At 36.7% G+C, this 24,745-nt stretch overlaps 1 protein-coding gene across 1 annotated transcript in view; it reads left to right on the top strand.

Moving 5' to 3' along the window:
* Positions 1 to 24,745, top strand: part of ORC5 (origin recognition complex subunit 5) — a 66,110-nt gene that overhangs the window by 37,815 nt on the left and 3,550 nt on the right. The window contains exon 13 of the mRNA XM_007982480.3: positions 17,956 to 18,068. Coding sequence (XP_007980671.3) covers positions 17,956 to 18,068 — 113 coding nt within the window. The remainder of the gene's footprint in view (positions 1 to 17,955; positions 18,069 to 24,745) is intronic.

Below are 24,745 nucleotides of genomic sequence, written 5' to 3'. Positions count from 1 at the left end.
TGGAATTAAATGTATCTTTCTCTGCTTAAAATTTCATTTAACAAATATTTACTAAGTGTCTGCTATGTTTGAGACATTATCTTGGATAAAGAGAATACAGAAATGAAGATGTGTCTGTGGATTCCACAGCCCTTCATTTGTACTGGTACAGCCACCAGATTCTATTTTATACGTTTAGAGTTAATGGTGTATATATGTATTTACTGTGAGGACATATATATGCTGAAGGAACTAATACTTAAATACTTAAAGTGAATACTAATAAGTACTTAAAGTGAATAGTTTTTACTTACGTAGTTCTTAATATTTGATAACTTAGATATTTAAGTGTCTTCTACTGAGTCATAACAAACCTGTTTGTTGAATATTTCCTTCTGACATGCCTTGAACTTAGTGTTTGAAGCAGTGATTGTTTGATATTTATAACTAAATTTTGTTAATACCCAATTAAATTTAGTTATGACATTGGTGTCAGACAATCTCAAGACTTGGAACTTAAGTTATGGACAAGTAATCAATATATTATATATGGTCTAGTATATACAGTCTGAGTAGATTTTCTTAAAAAGTTATATGGCTATATTTGAAATATTCATAATAGAAAATTGTACTCATGTCCTTTTTTAATATACATTATTTCAAACTACTTTTATAGATTTTTAACCAAAAGCACCTTAAATAAATTTTATGAAGACTTTATCATTATCAAATGTCTTTACCTTGAAAGTTAATTTGCATATTACATAACATTTTGTTTATATTTCTACAAAAAGTAGTTATATTCATGAAACGCTAGTCAGATAACACTAGAAATCTAGTAGATAAAAATATCTAATCTATTTATTAATCAGATGACAATTTGAGTCTTATAAACATGAAGAGTAACATCCTAAAATCTAGCTGTAAGATATTTATATAAATTGATTTCAGTGTGGACATTATCTTTATAGACATTAAACTTGGTGACTAAAAGTGACAGTTTTCCTTAAAATTCCATGGATACTAAAGTATTAGAAATGTGAAGAGCTCTTCCTGTGCAATTTCTCTGCATTTCGTTTGTCCTGTACGAGCATTCCAGTGTTTCTGTAATATTTGACTCTAATACTTGATGCTATTAAGGTAAATTATGTAAATCATAGAAAATAGCTTGAATGCTAACATTTCCTAATAATCTTACTATGTTTTTTTCTTAACAACAACTGAGATTGTGAGGCATTCCATTCCAAGGATGGTAAAGGAGCCTTACTTAATGCCTACTTCGCTGATGAATAGGTCAGCAGGGATGCTGTTTGATAGAGGCCGGCTCTTTTCTAGATACTAAGAGCGTCACTGCCATGATGCTCAGTCTCCACTGGTGCGGTAAATGAGATTCTCAAACACTGCTACCCCTGGTGTGGACATATTACTGTTCTGCCATCAGACCACTCTGCATAGATGCCTACTTCAGGAGATTTTTTAAAAAACTGTTTTGGGATGTTTCATGTTTGCAAAGAGTAAAGTTAACCTATGATTTTTACTAGCTGTACTACTGTTGTAAGGAATACCAATATTAATTATTACTAAGGATACTAAAAAGCACAGCATATTTTATTTTACTGCCCAGGGATGAAAGATTGTTTTTCTTGTTCTCATCTGTAAAAGAACAGTGTTTTCCCCTGCTATTTTCTTATCTTCTCTAAATCTGCTGTTAAATTTCTTAGTATAATCTCTCTTTGCCTTTGTGAAAGTATCAGTCCGGCAGTAGGCATTTTTACTGAACTCTAGAAAAATGAAACCAGTGCCTAAGGGTGACATGTAAAAAAACTGCCTAAGGGGTTTAAAAATTTGCATAAATTATGCTTTCTGCTCTTGTATAAAATAATACATTGGTACTTTTTTTGTGTGGGTAATATTTTATAATCACCTTTCTCAAAGCTTAGTGTTACTTCCAATAAGTTTACTAAATGTATATCCTTTATTCACATTTTTGGGGGAAATATATTAAACCCCAATAAATTTTATTTAACTTGGCAGATTTTTAGCTGACAACACACAAAAAAGTTTGTATGGATATGTGTTTGCAAATGCATGTTTAAGAGATTCCATACTACTAATATATAGTGGCTGTATAGGCAGATTTGTGCATTAGATAGAACTTAATGACTAGATTGCTTAAATGAGAAGAGTTTTAATAGGAACAGATTAGGAGATAAATGATTTAGAAAAAAATCTTCATTATGGAAATGTGTGGTACTTTTAAAAATACTTCTGGCTAGGCACAATGGCTCATGCCTATAATCCTAGCACTTTGGGAGACTGGGGTAGGAGGATCATTTGCGCCCAGGAGTTCGAGACCTGCCTGGGCAACATAGTATGAGACCCTGTATCTACAATAAATAAATTAGCTGCGTGTGGTGGTGCGCGATTGTAATCCCAGCCACTCTGAAGGCTGAGGTGGGAGGATCACTTGAGTCAGGAGGTCAAGACTGCAATGGACTGATTGCACCACTGCACTCCAGCCTGGGTGATAGAGCAAGACTCCACCCCCCCAAAAAACAAAATCTATAGAAGATGATTAAAAGACATGTTGGTACTTAAAGAGGGTTTCCAGTAAGAAATTGTCTTGATTCCTTGTCAGCACACAATGAATTGGAGATTTTTGAAGGAGACTGGCCACACCTGCCCATCTGTAGACATACTGCAGTAGCTGGTGCTGCAGAGAAGTCTTTATCTTTTCTCCTCAATGAAAAATTAGGGTTCTTAGGCCCAGGTAGCCTTTAGAACCTGAGTGCTCCCTCACCTTTGGTCACTCCGAATGGTGGTGGTTAATTGAATTCTTAGAATCAAAAGTAATCATGCCTCCATAGTTAACAAGAAAGGGAACTAGGTTTACCCAGAGCTGTCTTATCTACTCCCTTGGGGTTAAATGCTGTGTGTATGTTGGTGGCTTTTGAAATACATATTTCTAGTGCTTATTCTCTAGTTCTCCATCCAAATTGCCAGCTGAACCTGAACTGTACCTAGATGACCCATATATGTCACACACTGGTGTGCACCGAACCAAATCATTCCCTAAATCTTTCCCTGGGTTTTCAGCCTTACCTAGATTTCAAAACTAACCATTTGTTAATTCATCCATTACTAAGCACCTACGATGTAGTATACACATTATTAGGTGCTAGAAAAACCAAGATAATATACAGTTTCTAGTTTTTAGTTTAGCTAAATGGAGAAATTATCTCTGAACCGTCAAATTTTCTCCCCTTCATTTACTTGGTCAAGTCCAGTCTATTTTTCCTCCTAAATACAAATGTCTCTTAAACATATTCCTTTTTTTCCACCCTCACTGACATTACCTTAAATTGGTAGCTTCCTTATTAGGCAGTTGCACCAGCTTTCTATCTGTTCTCCTTGTCACTAGGCACTTGCTGGTTCATCATCCATAGAGTCATCAGCATAAATCTTGAAAAATCAATGTAGTCTTTCTTTTCTGGTTACACTTTTTTTGATGAGTTACATTATCTACAGAACCAAGTCTACATTCAGTAGCATTTATTGCAAGGTCCTTCATAATTTGGCCCCAATTTCTACTCCTTCCTTCGTTCACCATATATACCATTCACAATAAGCTGTTTCCTCTCTGAAAACACACTAACTTTAAATGTTTTTATATTGTTGCATATACTCTCCCCTTACAACTATTGAGCTCTCTTTTTACACATCATGGTCCATCTCCCAAATGTCATTTCTCAGTGAATCTGCACTTTGCCTACCTCCCTTTTAGTTCATTTTCTTCTCTATAATCAGATAATTATGTTTATGCATATTATAATACTAACATAGCACTCATTTTATGTCATTTCCATTTTATGTGTTTGTCTCCAACTACCCTGATGTTTGAGGGCATAGACGATGTCTGTTCATTTTTGTATCTCTTGCACAATGCCATCCATGAACATGAGAGTCATTCATTGAATGACCTCCCATTCTCCTTACATGTAGTTATGGTCTTTGTGGTTGCTAAAGATTTGCAGTCAGTTTGCATGCTAAAAAGTTCCAGAGATTAGAGGCTTTATCTTCAGTTGCTCTATGTATAAACATACATGCTACTCTTTGTTTATCTGAGCCTATTTGAAGACTAGCAAACCACTCTCCCTTTTTTTTTTTTTTTTGAAATGAAAAATCATGGTGGTGATTTAAAGTTGAACTGCTTTGGTGATATTTGCCTATTTCTGCCCTGTGCTGCATTTACCACCTCTGCTTTGTGTGTGTAAAAATGTCAGTTGAGCTCTCTTGATATATGCCATGAACCATCAAGTCTCCTGAATTCAGATCAAATGTGGTGCTTGTTGGGTTGTGTGGAACTCATACACTGACATTTCATGTGTTAAGTTCATTTATTTAAATAATTTAGTATGTTTCAGATTGTGAAGCTCCTCCAGGACAAGCAGGATAGGATATTTCATAAGTCAGTGGACATATAACAACCTGTGAACGTATAAAAATAATGAGCATGTTAAAAATTAATTACAGTTGTAAATTGATTTTCTTTTGTTGGCAGAAAGAACAGTTTATTAGCCCAAGAACAGGTTCACACTGTTTTTACATCAAGCATTTCCAGCTGAAGCTTGTTAGTGGCTGCCTCTCAGATTAAGGAAAAAAAAATCCTCACTGTGGTACATGAACTCCTATTGTTATGACATAAATAATCAGCTCATCCCCTACGCAGATGAGAACAAAGGACATAATAGTACACAGAGCAAAGATTAAACAAATATCGTATAACCCCATTTAAGATGTAAATCTACAAATATTGTACACATAAAGAGATTATCATTTTTCATTTTTCTTTGTGAATGCCTCAGTCACAATGTAAGACCTAGTCAAAGGAAGGAATATATACTGTGGCTTTTGAGTCAGATAGATTGATTATTTTAAGCTAAGGTGAAATAACATACGTTAAGCAGTGTCAGAATGCTGCTAATGTGTGAAAGCTAGGGAAGTACTATTCTCTCTGATGACAAGATGCTTCAGATTTTTAGGGGATTTGTTTAAACTGAGGAGGACAAAATAACAATTTTTATTTTGAGGAAAAACATCAGTGGAAAACATGACTAAAAACTTAGTAGTAAAACCACTGACTTTTAATACAATTTTTTAAAAACAAAAACAAAACTTTGTTCTGTATTTTCTAACATGAAATCTAAATCCTGACTTTGAAAAAGAGAACCCACTCCCTAGGCTACTTTTTTTATTCATTTGAGTTGTATTCATTTGACTTTGAGCTTGACAAAATGGACAAGAAAAGCAGCTGTGGAAAGCAGTATATAATCCCCTAAAATCTGAACATTACTGACAATAGAATATATCTTCATAGGGTGTAGAAACTCAGAAAGGGAGTTATAATTTTCCCACAAAATTTAAATTTACCTAAATAATTAAGATGACTTTGCTTGAAAATGATTCTAGGGTTTCAGAAAAAGACCTTTTCATTACCCTTGCTTTTAATGTATTTAATATTTTATGAGTTGTAGTTGTGAATGTAAAGAAACTGCTTTGGGATACCATCTTCAATGTAATCTAAAAATTTCTGAATTTAAGAAATCATGCTTTCCCCCAACCTTAAATTTACCTTTTTTTTTTTTTTTTTTTTTTTTTTTTTTGAGACAGAGTCTTACTCTGTCGCCCAGGTGGGAGTGCAGTGGCACAGTCTGCTCACTACAACCTCTCTCTCCCAGGTTCAAGTGATTCTCCTGCTTCAGCCTCCCAAGTAGCTGGGACTACAGGCATGCACCACCACACCCAGCTAATTTTTGTATTTTTAATAGACCTGGGGTGTCACCATGTTGGCCAGGCTGGTCTTGAACTCCTGACCTCAAGTGATCCGCCTGCCTCGGCCTCCCAAAGTGCTGAGGTTACAGGTGTGAGCCACCGTCCTTGGCCAATATTTACCTTTTAAAAGTTAAACCTTAAAAACAGCAATTTAATGTTTAATGTAATATATAATCTGACTTAGGAAAAATTAACCTGTCATTAGGTTAAATCAGTTCCACATTAATGTTTTACTTTTGTGACATCAAACTCACACATCTAACAATTTTGTTCACAGTATTGTTAATTGTTACTTCTCAAGGTTATTCTATATCCCTGTGGCAGGACGTTTGCCTATACTGTATTGAGATACTTCTTTGTCCTTATTGCTACAATTTCATTTAAAGCTTTTTCTCTATTTTACTTGCATTGCCTGCTCTCCTGGGTTTCTTACTTCTCCAACATACTAATAGTTGTCGCCTTCACTATAGAAAGCAAGCTGGAGTTGTCATTTCCTTCTTCCATAAAGCTTTCCTAATCTCTTCCAACAAAATTATCTCTTTGTATTCTACAGCTCCTTGTTTGGGGTAGTATAAGGAATATGGGCTTTGGATTCAGATAGTATTCAAACCCAGTGCTGTTCTTAACCATTGTTAGCTTCGTGACCTTGAGCAATTTACTAACCTCTCTGAGGTGGTGTCCTCATCTGGAAAAGAGAGATTTATTTATAGTAATCATGGGAGGATTTTTGTGAGAACTGAGGATGCACAATGTCTGTCATTGTAGATACAATAATAAATTCCAGTCCATATACCACTAATTACCATGATCATTAATAGTACTAATTAGTTCCTATAGCTGTCTTTCCCTGACCCCTGCCCCTCAAGTTTTGTCCATATCCTCTGCTAGAACCTGAAGGAAGGAGTGAATGCCAAAATACATAGGTGTCGTTCTCAGGAATTTTGAAAAACAGCAGAAGAAAAGATAAAAGCACATAGACAGTAGCAGTAGTCTTGGCAAACCATTTTCTAATCATCAACACCCAATGTGAAGTATTATTTTGGCTAAATGTTTTTAATATGTTAAGTATTCTTAAAATGAGTGCTTAATTTAAAATTTGTTGTTACAGCTCTAAAATGTTTTCTAGTAAACCTTTAGCACGACATATGTGTTGTATTATTTTTCATTAGGCCTTGTGGATTAAATATTTGGGAACATTCATTTGTGTGGGTGACTGACTAGGGACTGATAATGCCAGTTGTCCTTTTATGATGTCTCTTTCCTCATCTGTTAAGTGAGTTATTGATCTCCAAAGTTTCAAGTCCTGATGGGCAAGCTCAGAATTTTATTGTGCAATTATTTTTATGTTGAAAATTTTATATTTAATACATTTGAAGTGCAGTTGGCTTTTATAGCCCCAAAACAAATAAAAACAACTTTTATCATCAAAAAAATATATAAAGTAAGAATTTGGAAAAATAGAACACTCAGGTTGGGATTTATAGAGTAATACTTTTGCTATAATCTTCCTTTGCTGTAGAGGAAGTAGTAAGTTTTACTAGTCACAGGTTTGTGGCAACTTTGTAAGGACCTTTATGGACTCACAGCATGAAACCAGTAGCTACAAATCTTCCTTGAGTCTGAGCCCCAAGTCATAACTAATCATCTGCCTTTAAGTAGGAAAGATTTAAAAATACTTACAAATAAGGGTTAAAAAGTGTTTTTATTTTTGTAAGTAGATTTTTGTAGCTTCATAGCTGCTTAAAACATTTTGAGATAAAATTTATTCTGAAAGTTTACAAGGTATTTCTCCAAGTCGTCTGTATTTTGAGTACGTTATTAGTGTTTTATTTTTTAATTAAGCTTTTTTGAGATAATTATGGATTCACACACAGTTGTAAAACATAATATGTACTGTCTCTTCCTTTGTGTCCTTTACTGGTTCCCAACAATGGTAACATCTGGCAAAGCTATAGTAAAATATCACAACCAGGAAATTGACATTAATGCAATCTACTGATCTCAGTATTCTATATGTATTCTTTTGTGTACATCTATATATATTTGGTTATATGAAATTTTATCCTGTGTATAGTTTTGTTAATTCACCACCACAGTGAAGACCGGTTCCATTATCACAAGGATTCTCCGTGTTACTCATTGATGACCATACCTTCCTGTCTCCCTCACCTTCCCCAATTCCTGTTAACTGCTAATTGCTATCTCTAGAATTTTGTCATTTCAAGAATTTGTTTAAGCATAATCATGTAGTATATAATACTTGGGAATTAACTTTTTTGAGTCAGGATAATTCCTCAGATTCATCCCAATTTTTGCATGCATTATAGTTCATTCCTTTTAATTACTGAGGAGTATTCTATGGTGTAGATGTACCACAGTTTGTTTAACCATTCACCTGTTGAAGGATATCTGGGTTCTTTCCCGTGTTTTGGCTTACAATTAAAGCTGTTGGGAACATTTATGTACTGGTTTTTATGTGAACATGCAGTTCTCTGGGATAAATGCATAAGTGCAATTGCAGGGTAATACGGTAATTGCCTGCTTAGTTTTATAAGGCATATGTGTTTTACCACTTGAAGTGAAGTATGGAAACCATACTTTAACTTTCCCACTTTTTCAGATACTGTCTTGCGTATCAAAAGATGTTAAAATGTTTAATCAAATGTGATTCAGAAAACTCATGAGGAGATATTCTCTTGTATTTATCCAGAAATCTGCTGTTTCCACTGTTCGTTCTTTCACTTTTATTATTTTCTTTTGTTTGAAGAACTTCCTTTTGCTCTTCTTTGAAGATCAACTGCTAGTGACAAATTCTCTAGTTTTACCTAGTTCGAGCATGTCTTTATTTCCACTTTATTCCTGAAGGATAGTTTTGCTAGATATAGAATTGCCAGTTCTTTGGTCAGGATTCCTCTTTAATCCAGGGGAGGAATGAGCCTACCTGGGTAGCCTTTTGTTGCTCAGTTGTGGATTGGGAAGTGCTAGGCTTGGTTCACCTTTCGCTCTTGGTTGGGGAATTCTAAGACTCCCACCCTCTATATTGTTTTTGTAGCCCTAGGGTCCGTAAGCAGCCCACCTACTTCTTTCTACCTTTCAGAGTCCTCTTTTGGTCGCCTCTTATATTATTTCCAGGATTTATAGTTGTACTTAGCAGGAAAGAATAACAAATATGAATCTATGCATCATCCTGTCTGGGTGGGAAATTCTTCTGTATTTATCTTTTTTCTAACCCTCTGTCTAGGCTGTTTGTTCATGTTTGTTCTTAAAATGTGTTCCATGGTAATTCAAAGCTCAATTGAACAAGAAGCCTTCTGTAAATTAGTGCTAAAGAAAGATTACAGAATGTTTTACCATTATTATTTACAGAGCTTTTTTTCCAACAGAGATTAAGTCCTTCTAAATCATTAATTTATTTACTGCAAAGTATTTCAATTTATTATTCCATGCTGGAACTAGAGACTTTGTGTAAATCACTCCCTGCATTCGGGGACCTAACAACAGGCATGACTGCTGTGTATCTCTTTTCTGTAAGTCACAGATGTGTCACTGAATAAAAAGGGTCAAAGTTAATATACTTAGCCATAGAAGACTATGTTAACTCTTTTCTGTGTATCTCCCATTCATTAAAATTGTCAGGCGTACTCTCATTATGGATTTCTACAAGTTTCCAAACTAAGAAGGCTATTTGTCTTATCTTGGCTTTCAGCAATATTTACTTTCCCCCAAAGATCCCTGTATCCCTTGGTTGCCCATCCTGTTCTGTGTCTTTTTCCTTTATAGTACAGGTCTCAGGCAGTTAGATGGGAAAGGCTCTGCCCCACCTCTCCCTTATTTATACATATACATTCATACACATGAAACTGAGACACCACGATGAATCTGAGTACTCACTGTCTAGAGACTTTTTGTCAGGTCCACGCTGACCATATCAGACTATGTAGGTATTAATACTAGCCTGGAGATTTGAGTTCATCATATGGTCATGAACATTTAAAGTAGAGCAAGGAAGTAAATAAATATTTTCTCTGATCCTATTCATTATTTATTTATGAGACAGAGCCTCGTTCTGTTGCCCAGGGTGGAATACAGTGGCATGATCTTTGCTCACTGCAACCTCCACCTCCCAAGTTCAAGCGATTCTCCTGCCTCAACCTCCTGAATAGGTGGGATTACAGGCACATGCCACCACGACCAGCTAATTTTTTGTATTTTTAGTAAACACAGGATTTTGCCCTGTTGGCCAGGCTCGTCTCGAACTCCTGAGCTCAGATAATCTGCCTGCCTCAGCCTCCCAGTGTGCTGGGATTACAGGTGTGAGCTACTGCACCCAGCCTTATTTTTAAATGCACAGTACCTAGAGTAAGTCCTTAAGAGTTTCATGGATATGTAGTTGGAAATAAAAATTAGCTAATTTAAAGATTGGATAATAGAGAGGAAGGTGAATATTCTGCTATTTATGCATGTATAGAAATAATTTTTAAAGTTTTATATGTATTTTTCCAGAAGTTTTCATTTAGTAAGTTAATAAACTAATACGTTTGAGATTCAAAATGTTGACTCCACTAATTAATCTTTGTGCTTGATTTTGTTTTCAATTTTACTCTAGCAAAATTTTAATAAACTGGGAAAGTACCTTTAAATATTTAGTACATTTGTTCACTCCTTTTTATTATTATTTTTTTATTTTTGTTTTTGAGACAGAGTCTTGCTCTGTCACCCATGCTGGAGTGCAGTGGTGCGATCTCAGCTCACTGCAACCTCCACTCCCTGAGTTCAAGCAGTTCTCATGCCTCAACCTCCCAAGTAGCTGGGATTAAAGGCGCGTGCCACCATGCCTGGATAATTTTTGTATTTTTAGTAGAGATGAGGTTTCACCACGTTGACCAGGCTGATCTAAAACTCCTGGCCTCAAGTGATCGACCTGCCTCTGCCTCCACTTCCCAAAGTTCTGGGATTACAGGTGTGAGCCACTACGCCTGGCCTGTTCACTGCTTTCTGTAATAGATATTCTCCTGAATATCTGAATAACAAAAGACTGAAATGAGTTTTTTTTAATGTGAAAAATCACATTCTAATTTAATTGCTTTTTTTAGGTTTAGTTCTTTTAATGTATTAGCTTTTCCTAAATTAGCCCTACCCATAAAAAAACTGATCAGTCATCTTATTAATATTCTGGAAGTGCCTTTTAGCTGCTACATCTTCAGCTGAAGTGATATTATATCCTTTGCACAATTTACATGATTAATTTAGCCATGGAATCCTGGTAGAACTGAAAGTGACTTCAAGGACCTGTTGTTCCAACTTTCTGCCTTTGGACATTTGTTATAACTAATGTGCTAAAAGTAACAAACTGTTAAGACCTAACTTAACTATATTAAAGACACATTTTTTGTTTTTCTGTGAAAAAATTGTGGAAAAAGTAATTTAGCATACAGTTTCAATTAAAGAATCTAAATATGTGAGTGTTTGACTTAACAGGAAAGTATCAGTTATGAGAAATATTATAAGGAAATGTCAGTGGCAAAGTACAAGGTAATTAATGTTTTCTTCTGTATTAAAAAAAGTACTAAGGAGAACTGTCTTTAAATTAAAGAGTTCAATGCATGATTTTTCAAATAGCTGTTACTAACCTATTTTAGCAAATGAATCCCTCACAGAAAAATAGAAAGCATTGAAGTTAATATACTTAGCAATAGAAGACTGTGTTCACTCTTTACTACATATCTTCCTGTTCATTAAAATTTCAGGTCTACTGTCTATTATAGATTTCTACCTGTTTCCAAACTGGGAAGGCTATTGAATTCGTCTTGTCTTGGGTTTTAGCAATACTTACTCTCCCCAGAAGACTTCTGGATCCCTTGGCTGTCCATCCTGTTCTATGTCTCTTCTCTTCATAATACAGATCTCAAGCAGTTAATCTTGTAAGAGATATGAGCTCAGGGCCTGCATTTTATCATTATTAAGTGAACCTTTCTTTAAACCTCATTTCATGTCTGTTTTGTCTGATGTTTAACATATTTTCATCATTGTTCTTTTTATTAGAATTTGTGTGACATATCTCAATTTTGTCCTTGACCTTTAACTTTCACATATGCTTCCATTTTATATGTATCTTTTTTAAACAAAATGCAGTTTGATTTTTTCAGTCTTTTTATTTGAAGCATTTCGTTTACTTTTAATACAATTGCTAATATAATTTTGTTTCTGTTACCTTGTTTATGCCATTTGATGTACCTTATTTTTTTTTCTCCCATTCTGTAGATTGCCTTGTCATTTTATTGGTTGTTTCCTTTGCTGTGAAGAAGCTGTTAAGTTTGATGTAGTCTCATTTGTTTATTTTTGCTTTTGTTTCCTGTGCTTTTGGCAGCCTATCGAAAAAATCATTGCCAAGACTAATGTCAGAAAATTTTTTTCTCTATGTTTACTTTTAGGAATTTTATTGTTTCATGTCTTACATTTAAGTCTTTAATCCATTTGAATTAATTTTTGTGTATGGTGTAAGATAAGAGTTCATTTTTATTTTTTGTGCATGTGGATATCCAATATTTCCAATACCATTTATTGAAGAGACTATCCTTTTCCCATAGTGTATTTTTGGTACCCTTGTTAAAGATTAATTGACCTTATATGTGTGGTTTCATTTCCGGACTTTCTGTTCTGTGGATCTGTGTGTCCATTTTTATGCCATTACCATACTGTTTTGATTGCTATAGTTTTGTATTAATAATATACTTTGAAATCAGGAATTGTGATACTTCCAGCTGTGAAAAATGCCATTGGAATTTTGATGGAGATTGCATTGAATCTGTAGATTGCATTGGTAGTATGGATATTTTAATAATAATAATTCTCCCAGTCCTTGAACACAGGTATCTTTTCACTTATTTGTGTCTTCTTGAATTTCTTTCATCAATGTTTTTTCGTTTTTAGTGTATAAATAATTCACCTTCTTGATTAAATTTATTCTTACATGTTTTATTCTTTTTGATGCTGTTGTAAATGAGATTTTTTTAAATATTCTTTTTTGATAGTTCATTGTAAGTGTATAGACATGTTTGTTGATTTTTGTATTCTGCAATTTTACTGAAAACATTTATTCTAACAGTTTTTTGGTGCTCATTTATAGTTATAAATATTTAGAACATCCCTGTGTGGCTGAAAGATTATTATGATGATTTTTAGTTTTGAAAATTGAGGTCTACATTGTTTAACTGACCAATCTGAAGTCTACTGCTAGCAAGTGGCAAAAGATAGATCTTACTAACTTTGAATGTTTTTTTTCTCTTAAACTATGTTCTCTCTCTTCTGAAAATAGAAGATTAAGTATGGAATCCAAATGGGCCCAGTGGTGAGAATGGGAATGAGATAATTGGATGATCTTAATACCTTAAGTGACAGCCAGACAGCTCCACCTCTACAGTGGATGCAAACTTGTAGCATATAGCAGATATCTAAGTTAATGGGCAAAGAGTCTTGCATCTTAGTACTAGAGGCATACTATTGGGTTTATTCTATTGAATTCTCCCTCTATGACTATTTTGCAGATCATCCTAATTCTTTTAGAACACACTCTTTTCAGGCAAGAGTATAATACATCTGTTAGATGTGCACTCTCTTAGCTGTGATCACAACTTAGGCATGTTTTTAAAAAGTTTTGGAGTTGGAGTTAGGAGATTTAAGTTCTAGTCAAGTGAGTTTCTGGCACCATCCAGTAATGATCACTTTGAGCAAGTTACTAAACTTCTTAGTTTTAATGTTAGTTAAATTAACAATGTGAATCTAGCAATCTTCTAATGCAGAGGTCAGCAAACCTTTTCAGTAAAGGGATACATAGTAAATATTTTAGACTTTGCAGGCTAAGAGGCAAAATGTAGGATATTATGCAGATACCTTAATAAGTAAGAGAAAAAACTCTTGTTACCCTGCACCTCATTTGCCTGGGGTAAGTCATCCCACATGGTGGGCATGCTCTGGGCTCTGCCATCATCAACTGGAGACATTCTTGGAATAAAGCAAGAAGGGGCCTGGTGGGCGTAACAGACAAGGTGGCCACCATGATCCTTTTCAGTCTGTCACAGTGACACCCAGGTTCCTATGCACCTTTCTTTCCTCCCAGAGAACCTAGTGGCCTCAACAAATTTCAGAGGATTGCTAGTGTGCAGATCACCTTCTGTGATCCTCCGAAAACAAAACAAAAAACTGGAAAAACTCTGTAAGTTGGAAATAAAGGAGGACTTCCAAACTAGCAGAAGAGCCAAAAAAGAAATCAAAATGGACATTCAAATTAAAAGGACTATAGAACTACTTACAAAGTAGTAAAAGTAAAAAGAGATAAGAAAATATAATTACAACAAAAGGTAAGAAAGGAATGAGAAAAAGGAAAGGACAAATAGGTCAATATAAAGGTAGAAAAAAATTTTTAGAAAATCGTTAGCTATATTAAAAACAAATGGGCCGGGCGCGGTGGGTCAAGCCTGTAATCCCAGCACTTTGGGAGGCCGAGACGGGTGGATCACGAAGTCAGGAGATCGAGACCATCCTGGCTAACACGGTGAAACCCCGTCTCTACTAAAAAATACAAAAAAAAAAAAAAAAAAAAAAACTAGCCGGGCAAGGTGGCAGGCACCTGTAGTCCCAGCTACTCAGGAGGCTGAGGCAGGAGAATGGCGTAAACCCAGGAGGCAGAGCTTGCAGTAAGCTGAGATCCGGCCACTGCACTCCAGCCTGGGCGACAGAGCAAGACTCTGTCTCAAAAAAAAAATAATAATAAATGGAGTCTATGGTCCTAATGAAAGGTAAAAGTTGTCAGAGTGACTATAAAAACAAAATCCCACTATATGTTATTTACATGAGAACTGTTTTAAATTGAGAAAACATGAACCTTGAAAGTAGAATCATGAAAAGTAACATAAGAAAAAGGCAGAGCACATAAAGGAATGCTAATATAGCTATATTAAGATTAGAAAAAAATACATCGTAAGCTAAGACATTACTGGAGAAAAAAAGGGTTATTATAATGAAAAGGTTTGTCAACAAAACGTAATTTTAAATCTGTATGTACGTTACCTAGTAACGTAGCTTAAAAAATACAAAGCAGAAAAAGATTCTGTGATAACGGAAGAATTTTAATACCTGTGTCAGTTTTGATCAGGCAGATTTTAAAAATGGTATATGTAAGATTTAACCATACAAATAATGTCTGTTACATATGTGTCTTGTGTAATAGACGTATATGTAACAAAGCAATAGACATGTAACAAAGCACGTAACAGTTGCAAAATACATATTCTTTTCAACACACACACAGAATATTTGTAAGATATTTCAAGATGTAACCTAATTATTGATACTGAATTAGAAATTAAAGTCTTAGCCTTTTGAATGCAGAGCTTTGTATTTTGATGTATTAACATAAATTGCTTTTCCAGTTGAAATAATGTTTCATATTTACTGAATATAGGATTTTCTCTACATAAGATACTCTATATATTTATTATCTGTTCACCCTTTGATTTGTTAGTAAAGTAATCGCAGACTGAATACTGCATGACAATTTTCCCTTCAAAATGGTAATGGGAAATGTAGTATAGTAAGATAATCATGGATTCTTGAATTCTTGCTAAGCCAGTAGATCTGGAATATGGGGAAAGTTACTTAAGATCTCTAAAGCTCATTTATTTAAAAAAAAAAAAAAAAGTATAATAATGTCCACCTTGTGGACATGAGGGTAATGAGGAATAACATGAGATAGTGTGTATAGAGTACTTAGTACCAAGCAAATTACTACTGCTATTAGTGTTTTTATTATTCATAGGATGTTTACTTAGCATCTGTAAAGTATTAGTCCCAAATTAAGTGAGCATTTTAATTCCTAAGACATATGATTAGGTATTACACATCGCGTAACCTAAAACTCTTACTCATATTGCCACTGAACAATTACAGGTAACTAAGTCTCCAAATGTTATCTTACTGCCATTGCTGACTCTTTTTCCTGCTGGCCTATGGGAGATAAAAATAAGAAATTAGGAGAAGACAATGGGCACTCAAAGAATTTCACTTCTTGGATCAGCTTCCTTTCTTAGATTTCAAGGAACTTAATATTTTAGTTGGCCTTATGAATGTTAAGTGATTTTGTACTTTAATTTTGACCTATCAAAATACACTTTTGCTTTTACTAATAATCCTTCTGGTATTTTCCTGAGTACATGATCAGCAGTAAGTTTTAAAGCAGTGGTTGGGTGCGGCGGCTCACGTCTGTAATCTCAACACTTAGGAGGCTAGGTAGGTGCATCACTTGAGCCCAGGAGCTCAAGAGCAGCCTGGGCAACATGGCAAAACCCCATGTCTACAACAAGTACAAAAAATTAGCTGGGTGTGGTGGCATGTGCCTATAGTACCAGCTACTCAGGAGCCTGCTGTGGGAGGATCACTTGAGTCTGGGGAGGTTGAGGCTGCAGTTAGCCATGATTGTGCCACTGCAATCCAGAATGGATAATGGAGTGAGACCCTGCCTCAGGAAAAAAAAAAAAAAAAAAAAAAGAAGGTTTTAAACCAAGACTAAGCCCAGTTCTGAAGGATGTATTTCTTATCTTTTATCTAACCAGCTACCCAACTCTTAAAAAGGCCTAAATCCATATTATAATTGTTTTATTCCCAAAGGAGTATAGATTTTGTATTCTGAGTTATTTAGATAGAAATTCTGTAAAATGTTTAGAGAAGGAATGTGCTTTATTTGCAGCTTTTAAAGGTTTGGCAGTCATGTGTCTGAGTCACTAATGAAACAAAGCTGTCTCTAGTAGAATTCTTAAGGACTGATGGTTTGAATCAGTTGTTAAACTAGGACTCTTGGTTGGGCTGAGTGCAGTGACTCACACCAGGAATCCCAGTGAAACAGGAAAAGTTCCCTCGTCCCCCTCGCAGGGGTAGTGGCTCGCCTCTTCAGTGTCCTGCTGCTCAAACCTCTAATGGGAGCATGCTCACGGACAGGTTGTGGGGCTCTGACCCCACAGCAGCATCTAGGGATGAATGCTTACAGCTCCTGAAGCCCCAGTGGGCGTGTGTTACAGTGTGCTCTTTTAGTTTTGCCATCTGTAGGTGGCTTGTGTTAGCTCAGTTAGACCCTCTGCCCTATCGGAAGGAGAGAGGGCTTTCTGTATCCCGAGTTCTTGCCTTGGTGTACCGAAAAATCAGATCAAATGTGGGCTTGGAGAATGAGTGCGAGGTTTTACTGAATAGTGGAAGTAGCTCTCAGCAGATGGATAGGGAGCCCGAAGGGGGATAGAGTGGGAAGGTGGTTTTCCCCTGAAGTCTAGCCGTTCTTGGCCAAACTCTGTGTCGTCCCACCATAGATGGCCTGCTGGCATCTGCAGGTGTCTGCCGGTATGTTCCTGTCGCTGTCCAGCCGCTTGTGTGTTCTTCCGCCGATGTATTCCTCTTAATGTCCAGCCGCTTGTATCTCTACCTGCTAGGGTCTGGGGGTTGTTATAGGCTCAGGATGGGGGCGTGGCTGCCAAGGTGGTCTTGGAAAATGTAACATTTAGGCACGAAAACTGAAATGCCAGTCCTTACCTAGGTCTGTGGGCACAGACTTGGGGGTGGAGCACTAGCCAGGGATCACGCCCTTCTCTACCCAGCACTTCCCTGCCTTCCCCTCCTGTATCACCGACCCTTTGGGAGGCCAAGGCAGGAGAATCACAAAGCCAGGAGTTCAAGACCAGCCAGGACAACACAGTGAGACCCTGTCTCTACAAAACAATAAAAAAATTAGGTGTGGTGGGCATGTGCCTGTAGTCCCAGCCACTTGGGAAGGCTGAGTTGAGAGCACCACTTGAGCCCAGGAATTTGAAACTCCAATAAACTGTGATCAAGCCATGGCACTGTAGCCTGGGTAACAGAGCGAGACCATATCTCTAAAAAAAAAAAAAAAAAAAAAAAAAAAACGAGGACTCTGACAACTAGTCCTAGTTGTCAGACTAGTAAACATGTACAAATTTGTGTTTACAGATTGCAAAGTAGTCATTTTCTTTGCAGATGTTTTTTGTGATTCACTTATGTATCTTTATCAAACTATAAGATGTTTCAGAAACAAAAGTATTACATAATCTTATTAAAACAGTTTCTTATAAAAATGTTCTCTTTTAGATTACATCTCTAGTGACCCTTCAGCTGTTAACCCTGGTTGGCCATGACGATCAGCTTGATGGACCAAAATATAAATGCACAGTGTCTCTAGACTTCATCAGAGCTATTGCAAGGTAAAATGTCTTGAATTATGTAAATGAGGTACTAAATATAAAAATTAGTGTTTTCCTAATGTAATGTCATTAGTCATGACATTTAAACATGAAAAAAATCATGTATTTAAGTGCCAAGAATGAATAACCGCTACTATAGAATGAACTTTCTCAAATTTACAAATGACATATAATTGGGAGAAATAGCTAATATGTTAGAGGACAAAAATCAAGATTCTGAAAGACCTTAATAGGCTGAAATAAATGATCCCATAGTAGCAAGGTAAGATTTAATGGACAGTTGGCTACAGAAAACTCTCTTGTATTGAAATAAGATGGGAGAAAGCTGACTTAAGTCCTAAATTTTTTAGCTGACTACAAGGCTTTAAAAATCCTGACTTAGGTAACACTGATAGAAATATAGTGTCCAGGTCAGGGGACATAATCATTCTATTGTGTGTTGTCACAGGCAGATCAAATCTGGTGTGCTGTGCTGTGTTTAGAGCTTTCAGAGAGACAAATGGATACATGCTGAAGGGGCACGAGGAGAGTGGTAGAATGAGGAATTGTGTCACGTCCCTGACTGAAGGACAGAGTGTGAGAGAAAAGCCTTAGGAAGGACATGTGAACTGTCTTAAGTATTTCAGGGGTCTGTCATGTGCAAAATGGATGAAACTAATTCTGAGTAATTCTAGAGTGTTAGAAGTTCTGGGGAAGAAAGTATATTTGTCAAAATGAAAGCTGTCTAAAAATACGAGTTTCCTTACAAAGAAGTGTACTTAGTGTTATGGAAAATGTTCAGACCATTTATATGAATAAGTGACTTCATCATACGGTTGCAGCTGGATAACAATCTGTCAGGACTGTAATGGAAGAGGTGATGAGTGTGTAGACTGGCAGGTTGAACAGGGCATTCCATAGACAGTGTGTTCCTAATCTTTTTGAATATGAAGATTCCATTTTAGCATCCTTTAAAAATTAGTCATAAAAGTATTTACATATATTTCAAAATTAACAGTATATAGGCATGAGACATTTTATTTTTCAGCCTAAAACAGTGCTTGATATCAGTACAGATTTGCAGATCCCCTCTGATGATTAATTTTACAGCTTCTTGAGATTCTAAAGTCCATAGGTTGGCAGCTTCTCCCTGAAGCCTCTTCTGAATTAAAAGTGCTCTGAAAAATAAATAAATAATAAATTAGTGAATGAATGGCCAGATGCAGTGGCTCACACCTGTATTCCCAACAGTTTGGGAGGCTGAGGTGGGAGGATTGCTTGAGGCCAGAAGTTCAAGATGAGCCACAACGTAGTGAGACCCCCGTCTACAAAAAAATGTTTTTGAGTTCTGTGATAATATGATGCAGGTATTTACCACATTTTTGTGGCATATAGGCTCTAAAACATGAAGTCAAGGGTTTTAATGTTTCATTTTAATAAAACCAGGCAAACTTTTACACAGAAAATTGAGCAGAAACTTATTTTTTAGTGTGTTAAGTATGATCACAAAGCAATTACTTCCTTTTAAAAAGCAATTATATTGGAACTTCTGTATCTAAGAGCCTCTATCCAAGGCATAAATTTGGAGGGAAGCCTGTTTATTTCAGGGATTTTATTATTACTCTGAATGTGTTAGGTTGTGCCCCAACATAATCATATGCAAAACAGAAGTTTGTGGGTTCCTAATATAGTGAATCTCCATTGAATCAGACTTAATTTGACGTTCCTTTAGTGCAGAGCATCACACTGATGGATGCTAAACACTTCCAGAGACATGCACTTTCATTTACCACCTTGCAAGCAAGAACTTTAGACCTGGAATCTTGGCATAGAACTTGGGGACTCTGTAACTTTCTTTTGTTTTCTTTACTGTTCTCTACTTCCCATGGGCAATATCCGTAGAATGAGCACCCGCTCCTCCCCACACCTGCCTTCTTCCATTCTCTCATCGCCATGTTTTGTACTTCTTTTTTGCTGACTTTACCTTTCATTCTTTCCCTCCCTCCCATGTGCCCCATTCTTCTAATAGTCTTCCTCATTGCCTTAGCTGAAACCTGATTCCTTCTCTGGGATGCTGCTTCCCCTGGACTTATCTCTAGTTGTAGCTATGTATTTTCTCAAACCCTAATCCCTCAGGGTTGGAGGTCATTTCAGTGCCATCCTTCCTGTTGCCACTTCCAGACTGTTACTGCCCCCAACTTCTTATAAAAATGTGGACTTCCTTGAGACCCATGCAACCTGGCTCTATTTTCCTATTCTCCTTAAGACTGATTTTTGTCTCCCCAGCCATTCCACTTCATGTGTTGAAATAATAGGGAACCTGGTATCCAGACTTCTTTTCTACCTGAATTTTTTTTTTCTTTTTCTTTTTTTTTTTTTTTTAGATGGAGTGTCTGGCTCTGTCGCCCAGGCTGGAGTACAGTGGTGTGATCTTGGCTCACTGCAACCTCTGCCTCCCAGGTTCAAGCAATTCTCCTGCTTCAGCCTCCCATGTGGCTGGGATCACAGGCACACACCACCAGTCCTGGCTAATTTTTAGCAGAGACAGAGTTTCACCATGTTGGCCAGGCTGGTCTTGAACTCCTGACCTCAAGTTGATCTGCCTGTATCAGCTTCCCGAAGTGCTGGGATTACAGGCATGAGCCACCGCGCCCAGCCTCCATCTAAATTCTTGACTCTGTTTAAACCACAAATTCTAATGTCTGCGTTCATTCTGTTCAGTCTTCACTCTGTTTCACAGAACAAAGCTGAAACCCTCAATTGAGAATTGAGCTACCTGTGTTGGTGTCCATCTTCTCTTACTTTCCTTTTTCAGCAGGATGGGTTTCCTCTTCCTAAGGTGGATTCTTTTACCTATGCTCTGAATTCCATCTCCTCCACTATCCCAGAACCTCTGTTAGTCTCTGCTGTTTGTCCTCTCAGTTGCACCTAACACTGTTGGCTACTGTGTCTTTCTTAAAACTCTCTTCTGTTAGACATGATTCCACAGTATTCTGGTGTTCCTCTTTGTTCTTTGGTTGTTTTTACTAACAAAGGTTATCTTTACCACCTGACCTTTAAATATAGCTGTTCCTTGAGGCTTGGCCCTAGGCTCTTTTCTCATATTACATTTTTTTCCCTAGGCAACTTGAGCCACACCTGTGACTTCGACAATCATCTGTGTATTAATAATGTCCCTATTTTTAAAGACTAGATCTATTTTTTATAATATTCTTGACCCATCGCTTCTCGGCCTTTTGGCTAAGATCAAGTGTACAATATTCTTGACCTTTATTGTTGTTTCCCAGCTATATTAATACATTTCCAAAACTGAACTTAGGAATTCTAACCTCTGCTTCAACCCGCCAACAAAAAGTGAAATATCTGGCTTTCCTCCAGTGTTTCTTATTTCGGTGATAAGCACTGCAGTCTGCTCTGTTGCCCAGGCCTGAAATTTGAGAGTCCTTCTTGACATCACTCTCTCCCCCACTCGTAATATTCAACCATTTGGCCTATTGAGCTTACAAAGCCCCTCTTATTTGTCTCAATTTCATTCACTTGTTATCATGATACTTTTATCACTCTAGATCAAGCCACCATCATCTCTTCTCTGGCAGTCTAATTGATCTTCTGTCTACTCTTATCCTCTTATAATTTATTATCCATGCTGTAGCCAGAATGATTTTATAAAAATTTAATGTCACCCTGCTCCTTAAAAAAATTCAGTAGTTTCCCATAGCTCTTGAGATAAATAACAGAATCTTTTCAATAACTTACAAGGCCCAAATGATCTGGCTCCTACCTGTGCCTAGCCCCATCTAGCACATACACCTTCTTTCCTCGGTATCTGCACTGTAACCACTGTGGCTTTTTTCCATTTTTTATATTCACCATTCTGCTTCCCATCCTTGTATATACAGCATTTTCCAGCTTCTCTTCTCCTTCACCTAGCTAACTGCTACATAACCTTTAGATTTCAGTTTAAATGTTTGCTCCTTAAAGACGCCTTCTCACAAATACCACAGCCACCATCATCACCCCTGCCCCATGCCACACACACACACACACACACACACACACACAATTTGGAAGTTCCCATTTTGTTCTTCATTATACTTAACAAGTTTTACTTAAATAATTGAATAATTAGAGTTCGTCTTTCTTTCTAGAATATAAGCTCATAAGCTCAAAGCAGACTGTGTTTATGTCTGTCACTCCCTTATCCTCAAACCTAGCACAGTGCTTAAAACTTAGTATGTACTAAATAAATATTGCATGTTTTCCTACAGTGATTAGCAGTAAAAATTCAGATGAAGGGGAACCATATGAATTTGTTTTGGGGGACAGCAAGAAGGAAGCTCAGAGACAGTCTCATTCCAAATCAAGGCTTGATGGGAGAGGAAGTCCCAAGGATAGTTACCAAAAAAAAGGAAGGTTGGCCTCATTCCAAACACCTGTGGCAGAGAACAAATGAGATAATAAGAATCACAGGATATAACCTAAATGTCTAAAATGGCAGTCAATCAATAGCATTATGTATTTTTATACAGTTACTGAACATCACATTTTGAAGGATAGTAACATGAGAAAGTAACTCATGATGTGAGCTTAAGTGCATATAACAGTTCATATAAAGTTGTATATAAAGGAAAACTAGGAAACTATAAGGGAAGGGAGTAATTGTCAAAAGTCAATTGTCACCAAGAAATCAAGCAGAATTCTCTGATTTACTGATAAAGCAGTCATTTATAGCTTTATCCAGAACACTTTCAGTAGTATGATGAAGTAGAAGTCATATTGTAGTACTTATGAGAAAGTAGATGTAGCAAAGAGAATGTTTTTCATTCATTTAACATTTGTTGTGTTGCCCATTATAAACAAAACACTGTGGTAGGCTTTGGGGAGATACAGCAACAAATATAACATAGCTATATCCTATTTTTATTAACCTATATTCTACGATTTATTTATTTATTTATTTATTTGCTATAAAGGAGAGAGAGGATTTTTTTTTCCTTTTTTTTTTTTTTTTTTGAGACAGAATCTCACTCTGTCACCCAGGCTGGAGTGCAGTGGCATGATCTCCACTCACTGCAACCTCTGCCTCCAAGGTTCAAGTGATTCTCCTGCCTCAGCCTCCTGAGTAGCTGGAATTACAGTTGCGTGCCACAACGCCCGGAAAATTTTTGTATTTTTAGTAGAGATGGGGTTTTGCCATGTTGGCCAGGCTTGTCTCACACCCCTGACCTCAGGTGATCCACTGGCTTCAGCCTCCCAAAGTGCTAGGTTTACAGGCATCAGCCACTGTGTCTGGCCGAGAGAGAGGATTATAACTGCTAAAGGGGTTGTATGGTTGAGAGAGGGTTATTATTTATTTTTTAAAGATTTGAGCATATTTAAATGCTGACAGGGAAGAACAGATAGAGAAGGAGAGTTAATGATACAAAAGCAAGAAAGATTAATTTAAAGCACGCAATTACTGAAATGTTATATAAGCATGGGATTTAGAATTTAAGTTGCAAGAGCCGTGGATGAGAGAGTGGATCTTGCATTATAACAAGAGAAAAAGATAGATTCTGATGGAGCTGAATTTGGAGGTTTGGTGCAAAAAGTTGAGGGAGTTCTGATCTGATGACTTCTATATTCTCTGAGAAGGAGGAGACAAAATTGAGACTAAGGGCAGAAGTAGTAGCAGTTGAGAGAAATCTGAAGCATTTGAAATAGCTGCCATGGGGAATGGAAGAAACTGTTGAAAGGAAAGCAGTTTGTTGGGAGTGTTGAGGTTCTTGACCTTGAATTTACAGTGGCACCAATCTGTGAGACTTGTGGTGTTCTCCAACACCAATCTATATGCTAGAGACTGGGACAGCTAATAATTATAATTGAAGTCACATCGTATTGGGGTTTTGCCAGGTAAGTTCAGTGGATTCCAGCAAGTAACCACATGATCTGATGAATCATGGAGTCTAAGCTAGGAAGGCCAGGAAGGAAGTAAAGCCAGTCGGGGGCTAGTAGTTCAGTGCCTAGCACATAGATACTCAGTTAATGTTTGTAGCTCAGGAAAAAATGAAGGCATTTGTGAACTGATTGTCCCAACATGTTCCAGATAGCAAAAAAGGAAGAAATTGGGGATCATAAGGTAGAATGTCTGAATTTATTTCTTTAGAAGTAGAGCATTTCTGAGTGTGATTATGAGAGTAGAAAAGGTTATTGGAGGTAAGAAATATATAGTGAAGTCACTAAGCTGACGCAGGACTTGGGTTGGAAAGGAAGACTGAACTGTATGCTAAATTACTCAGTGGCTAAGGGATAGCGACAAAGAGGATGGGGATGGTGAGCAGAATGGTCTTAATCTCAGAGTAGCAGAGCTTTTTGCACAGGACACCAGCCCCACCTGAGAGAACTGTCTGGGGGTACAGTAGAGAGTTAAACATTCATTGGAAGGAGCTGAAGAAAAGACTATGTCCTTTGCGGGGAGCCCAGTTTCAGTTAAGCCTGGAAGGGGAAAATTAACCATTCCTTGAAGAGAGAGAGGATATAGAGACTACAGCGGAAAGGTTTAGACAGAGAAGCTGTAGGAAACTGATTCTAGAAAGGGAGCATAGAATTTGGAGCTAGAGTATGAGAGAAGGCAGATAACAGATGACTGAGAAGCTTACTAAATATTGTTCTTGGATTGTTCTTAATGTGAATGGTAGTTACACATTTTCAATTGTTTT

Source organism: Chlorocebus sabaeus, chromosome 21 (genome assembly GCF_047675955.1).
Source record: "Chlorocebus sabaeus isolate Y175 chromosome 21, mChlSab1.0.hap1, whole genome shotgun sequence".
Taxonomy (NCBI): Eukaryota; Metazoa; Chordata; class Mammalia; order Primates; family Cercopithecidae; genus Chlorocebus; species Chlorocebus sabaeus.
The sequence above is the reverse complement of the archived record's forward strand: the minus strand, read 5'-3'. Positions and strand labels throughout refer to the sequence as shown.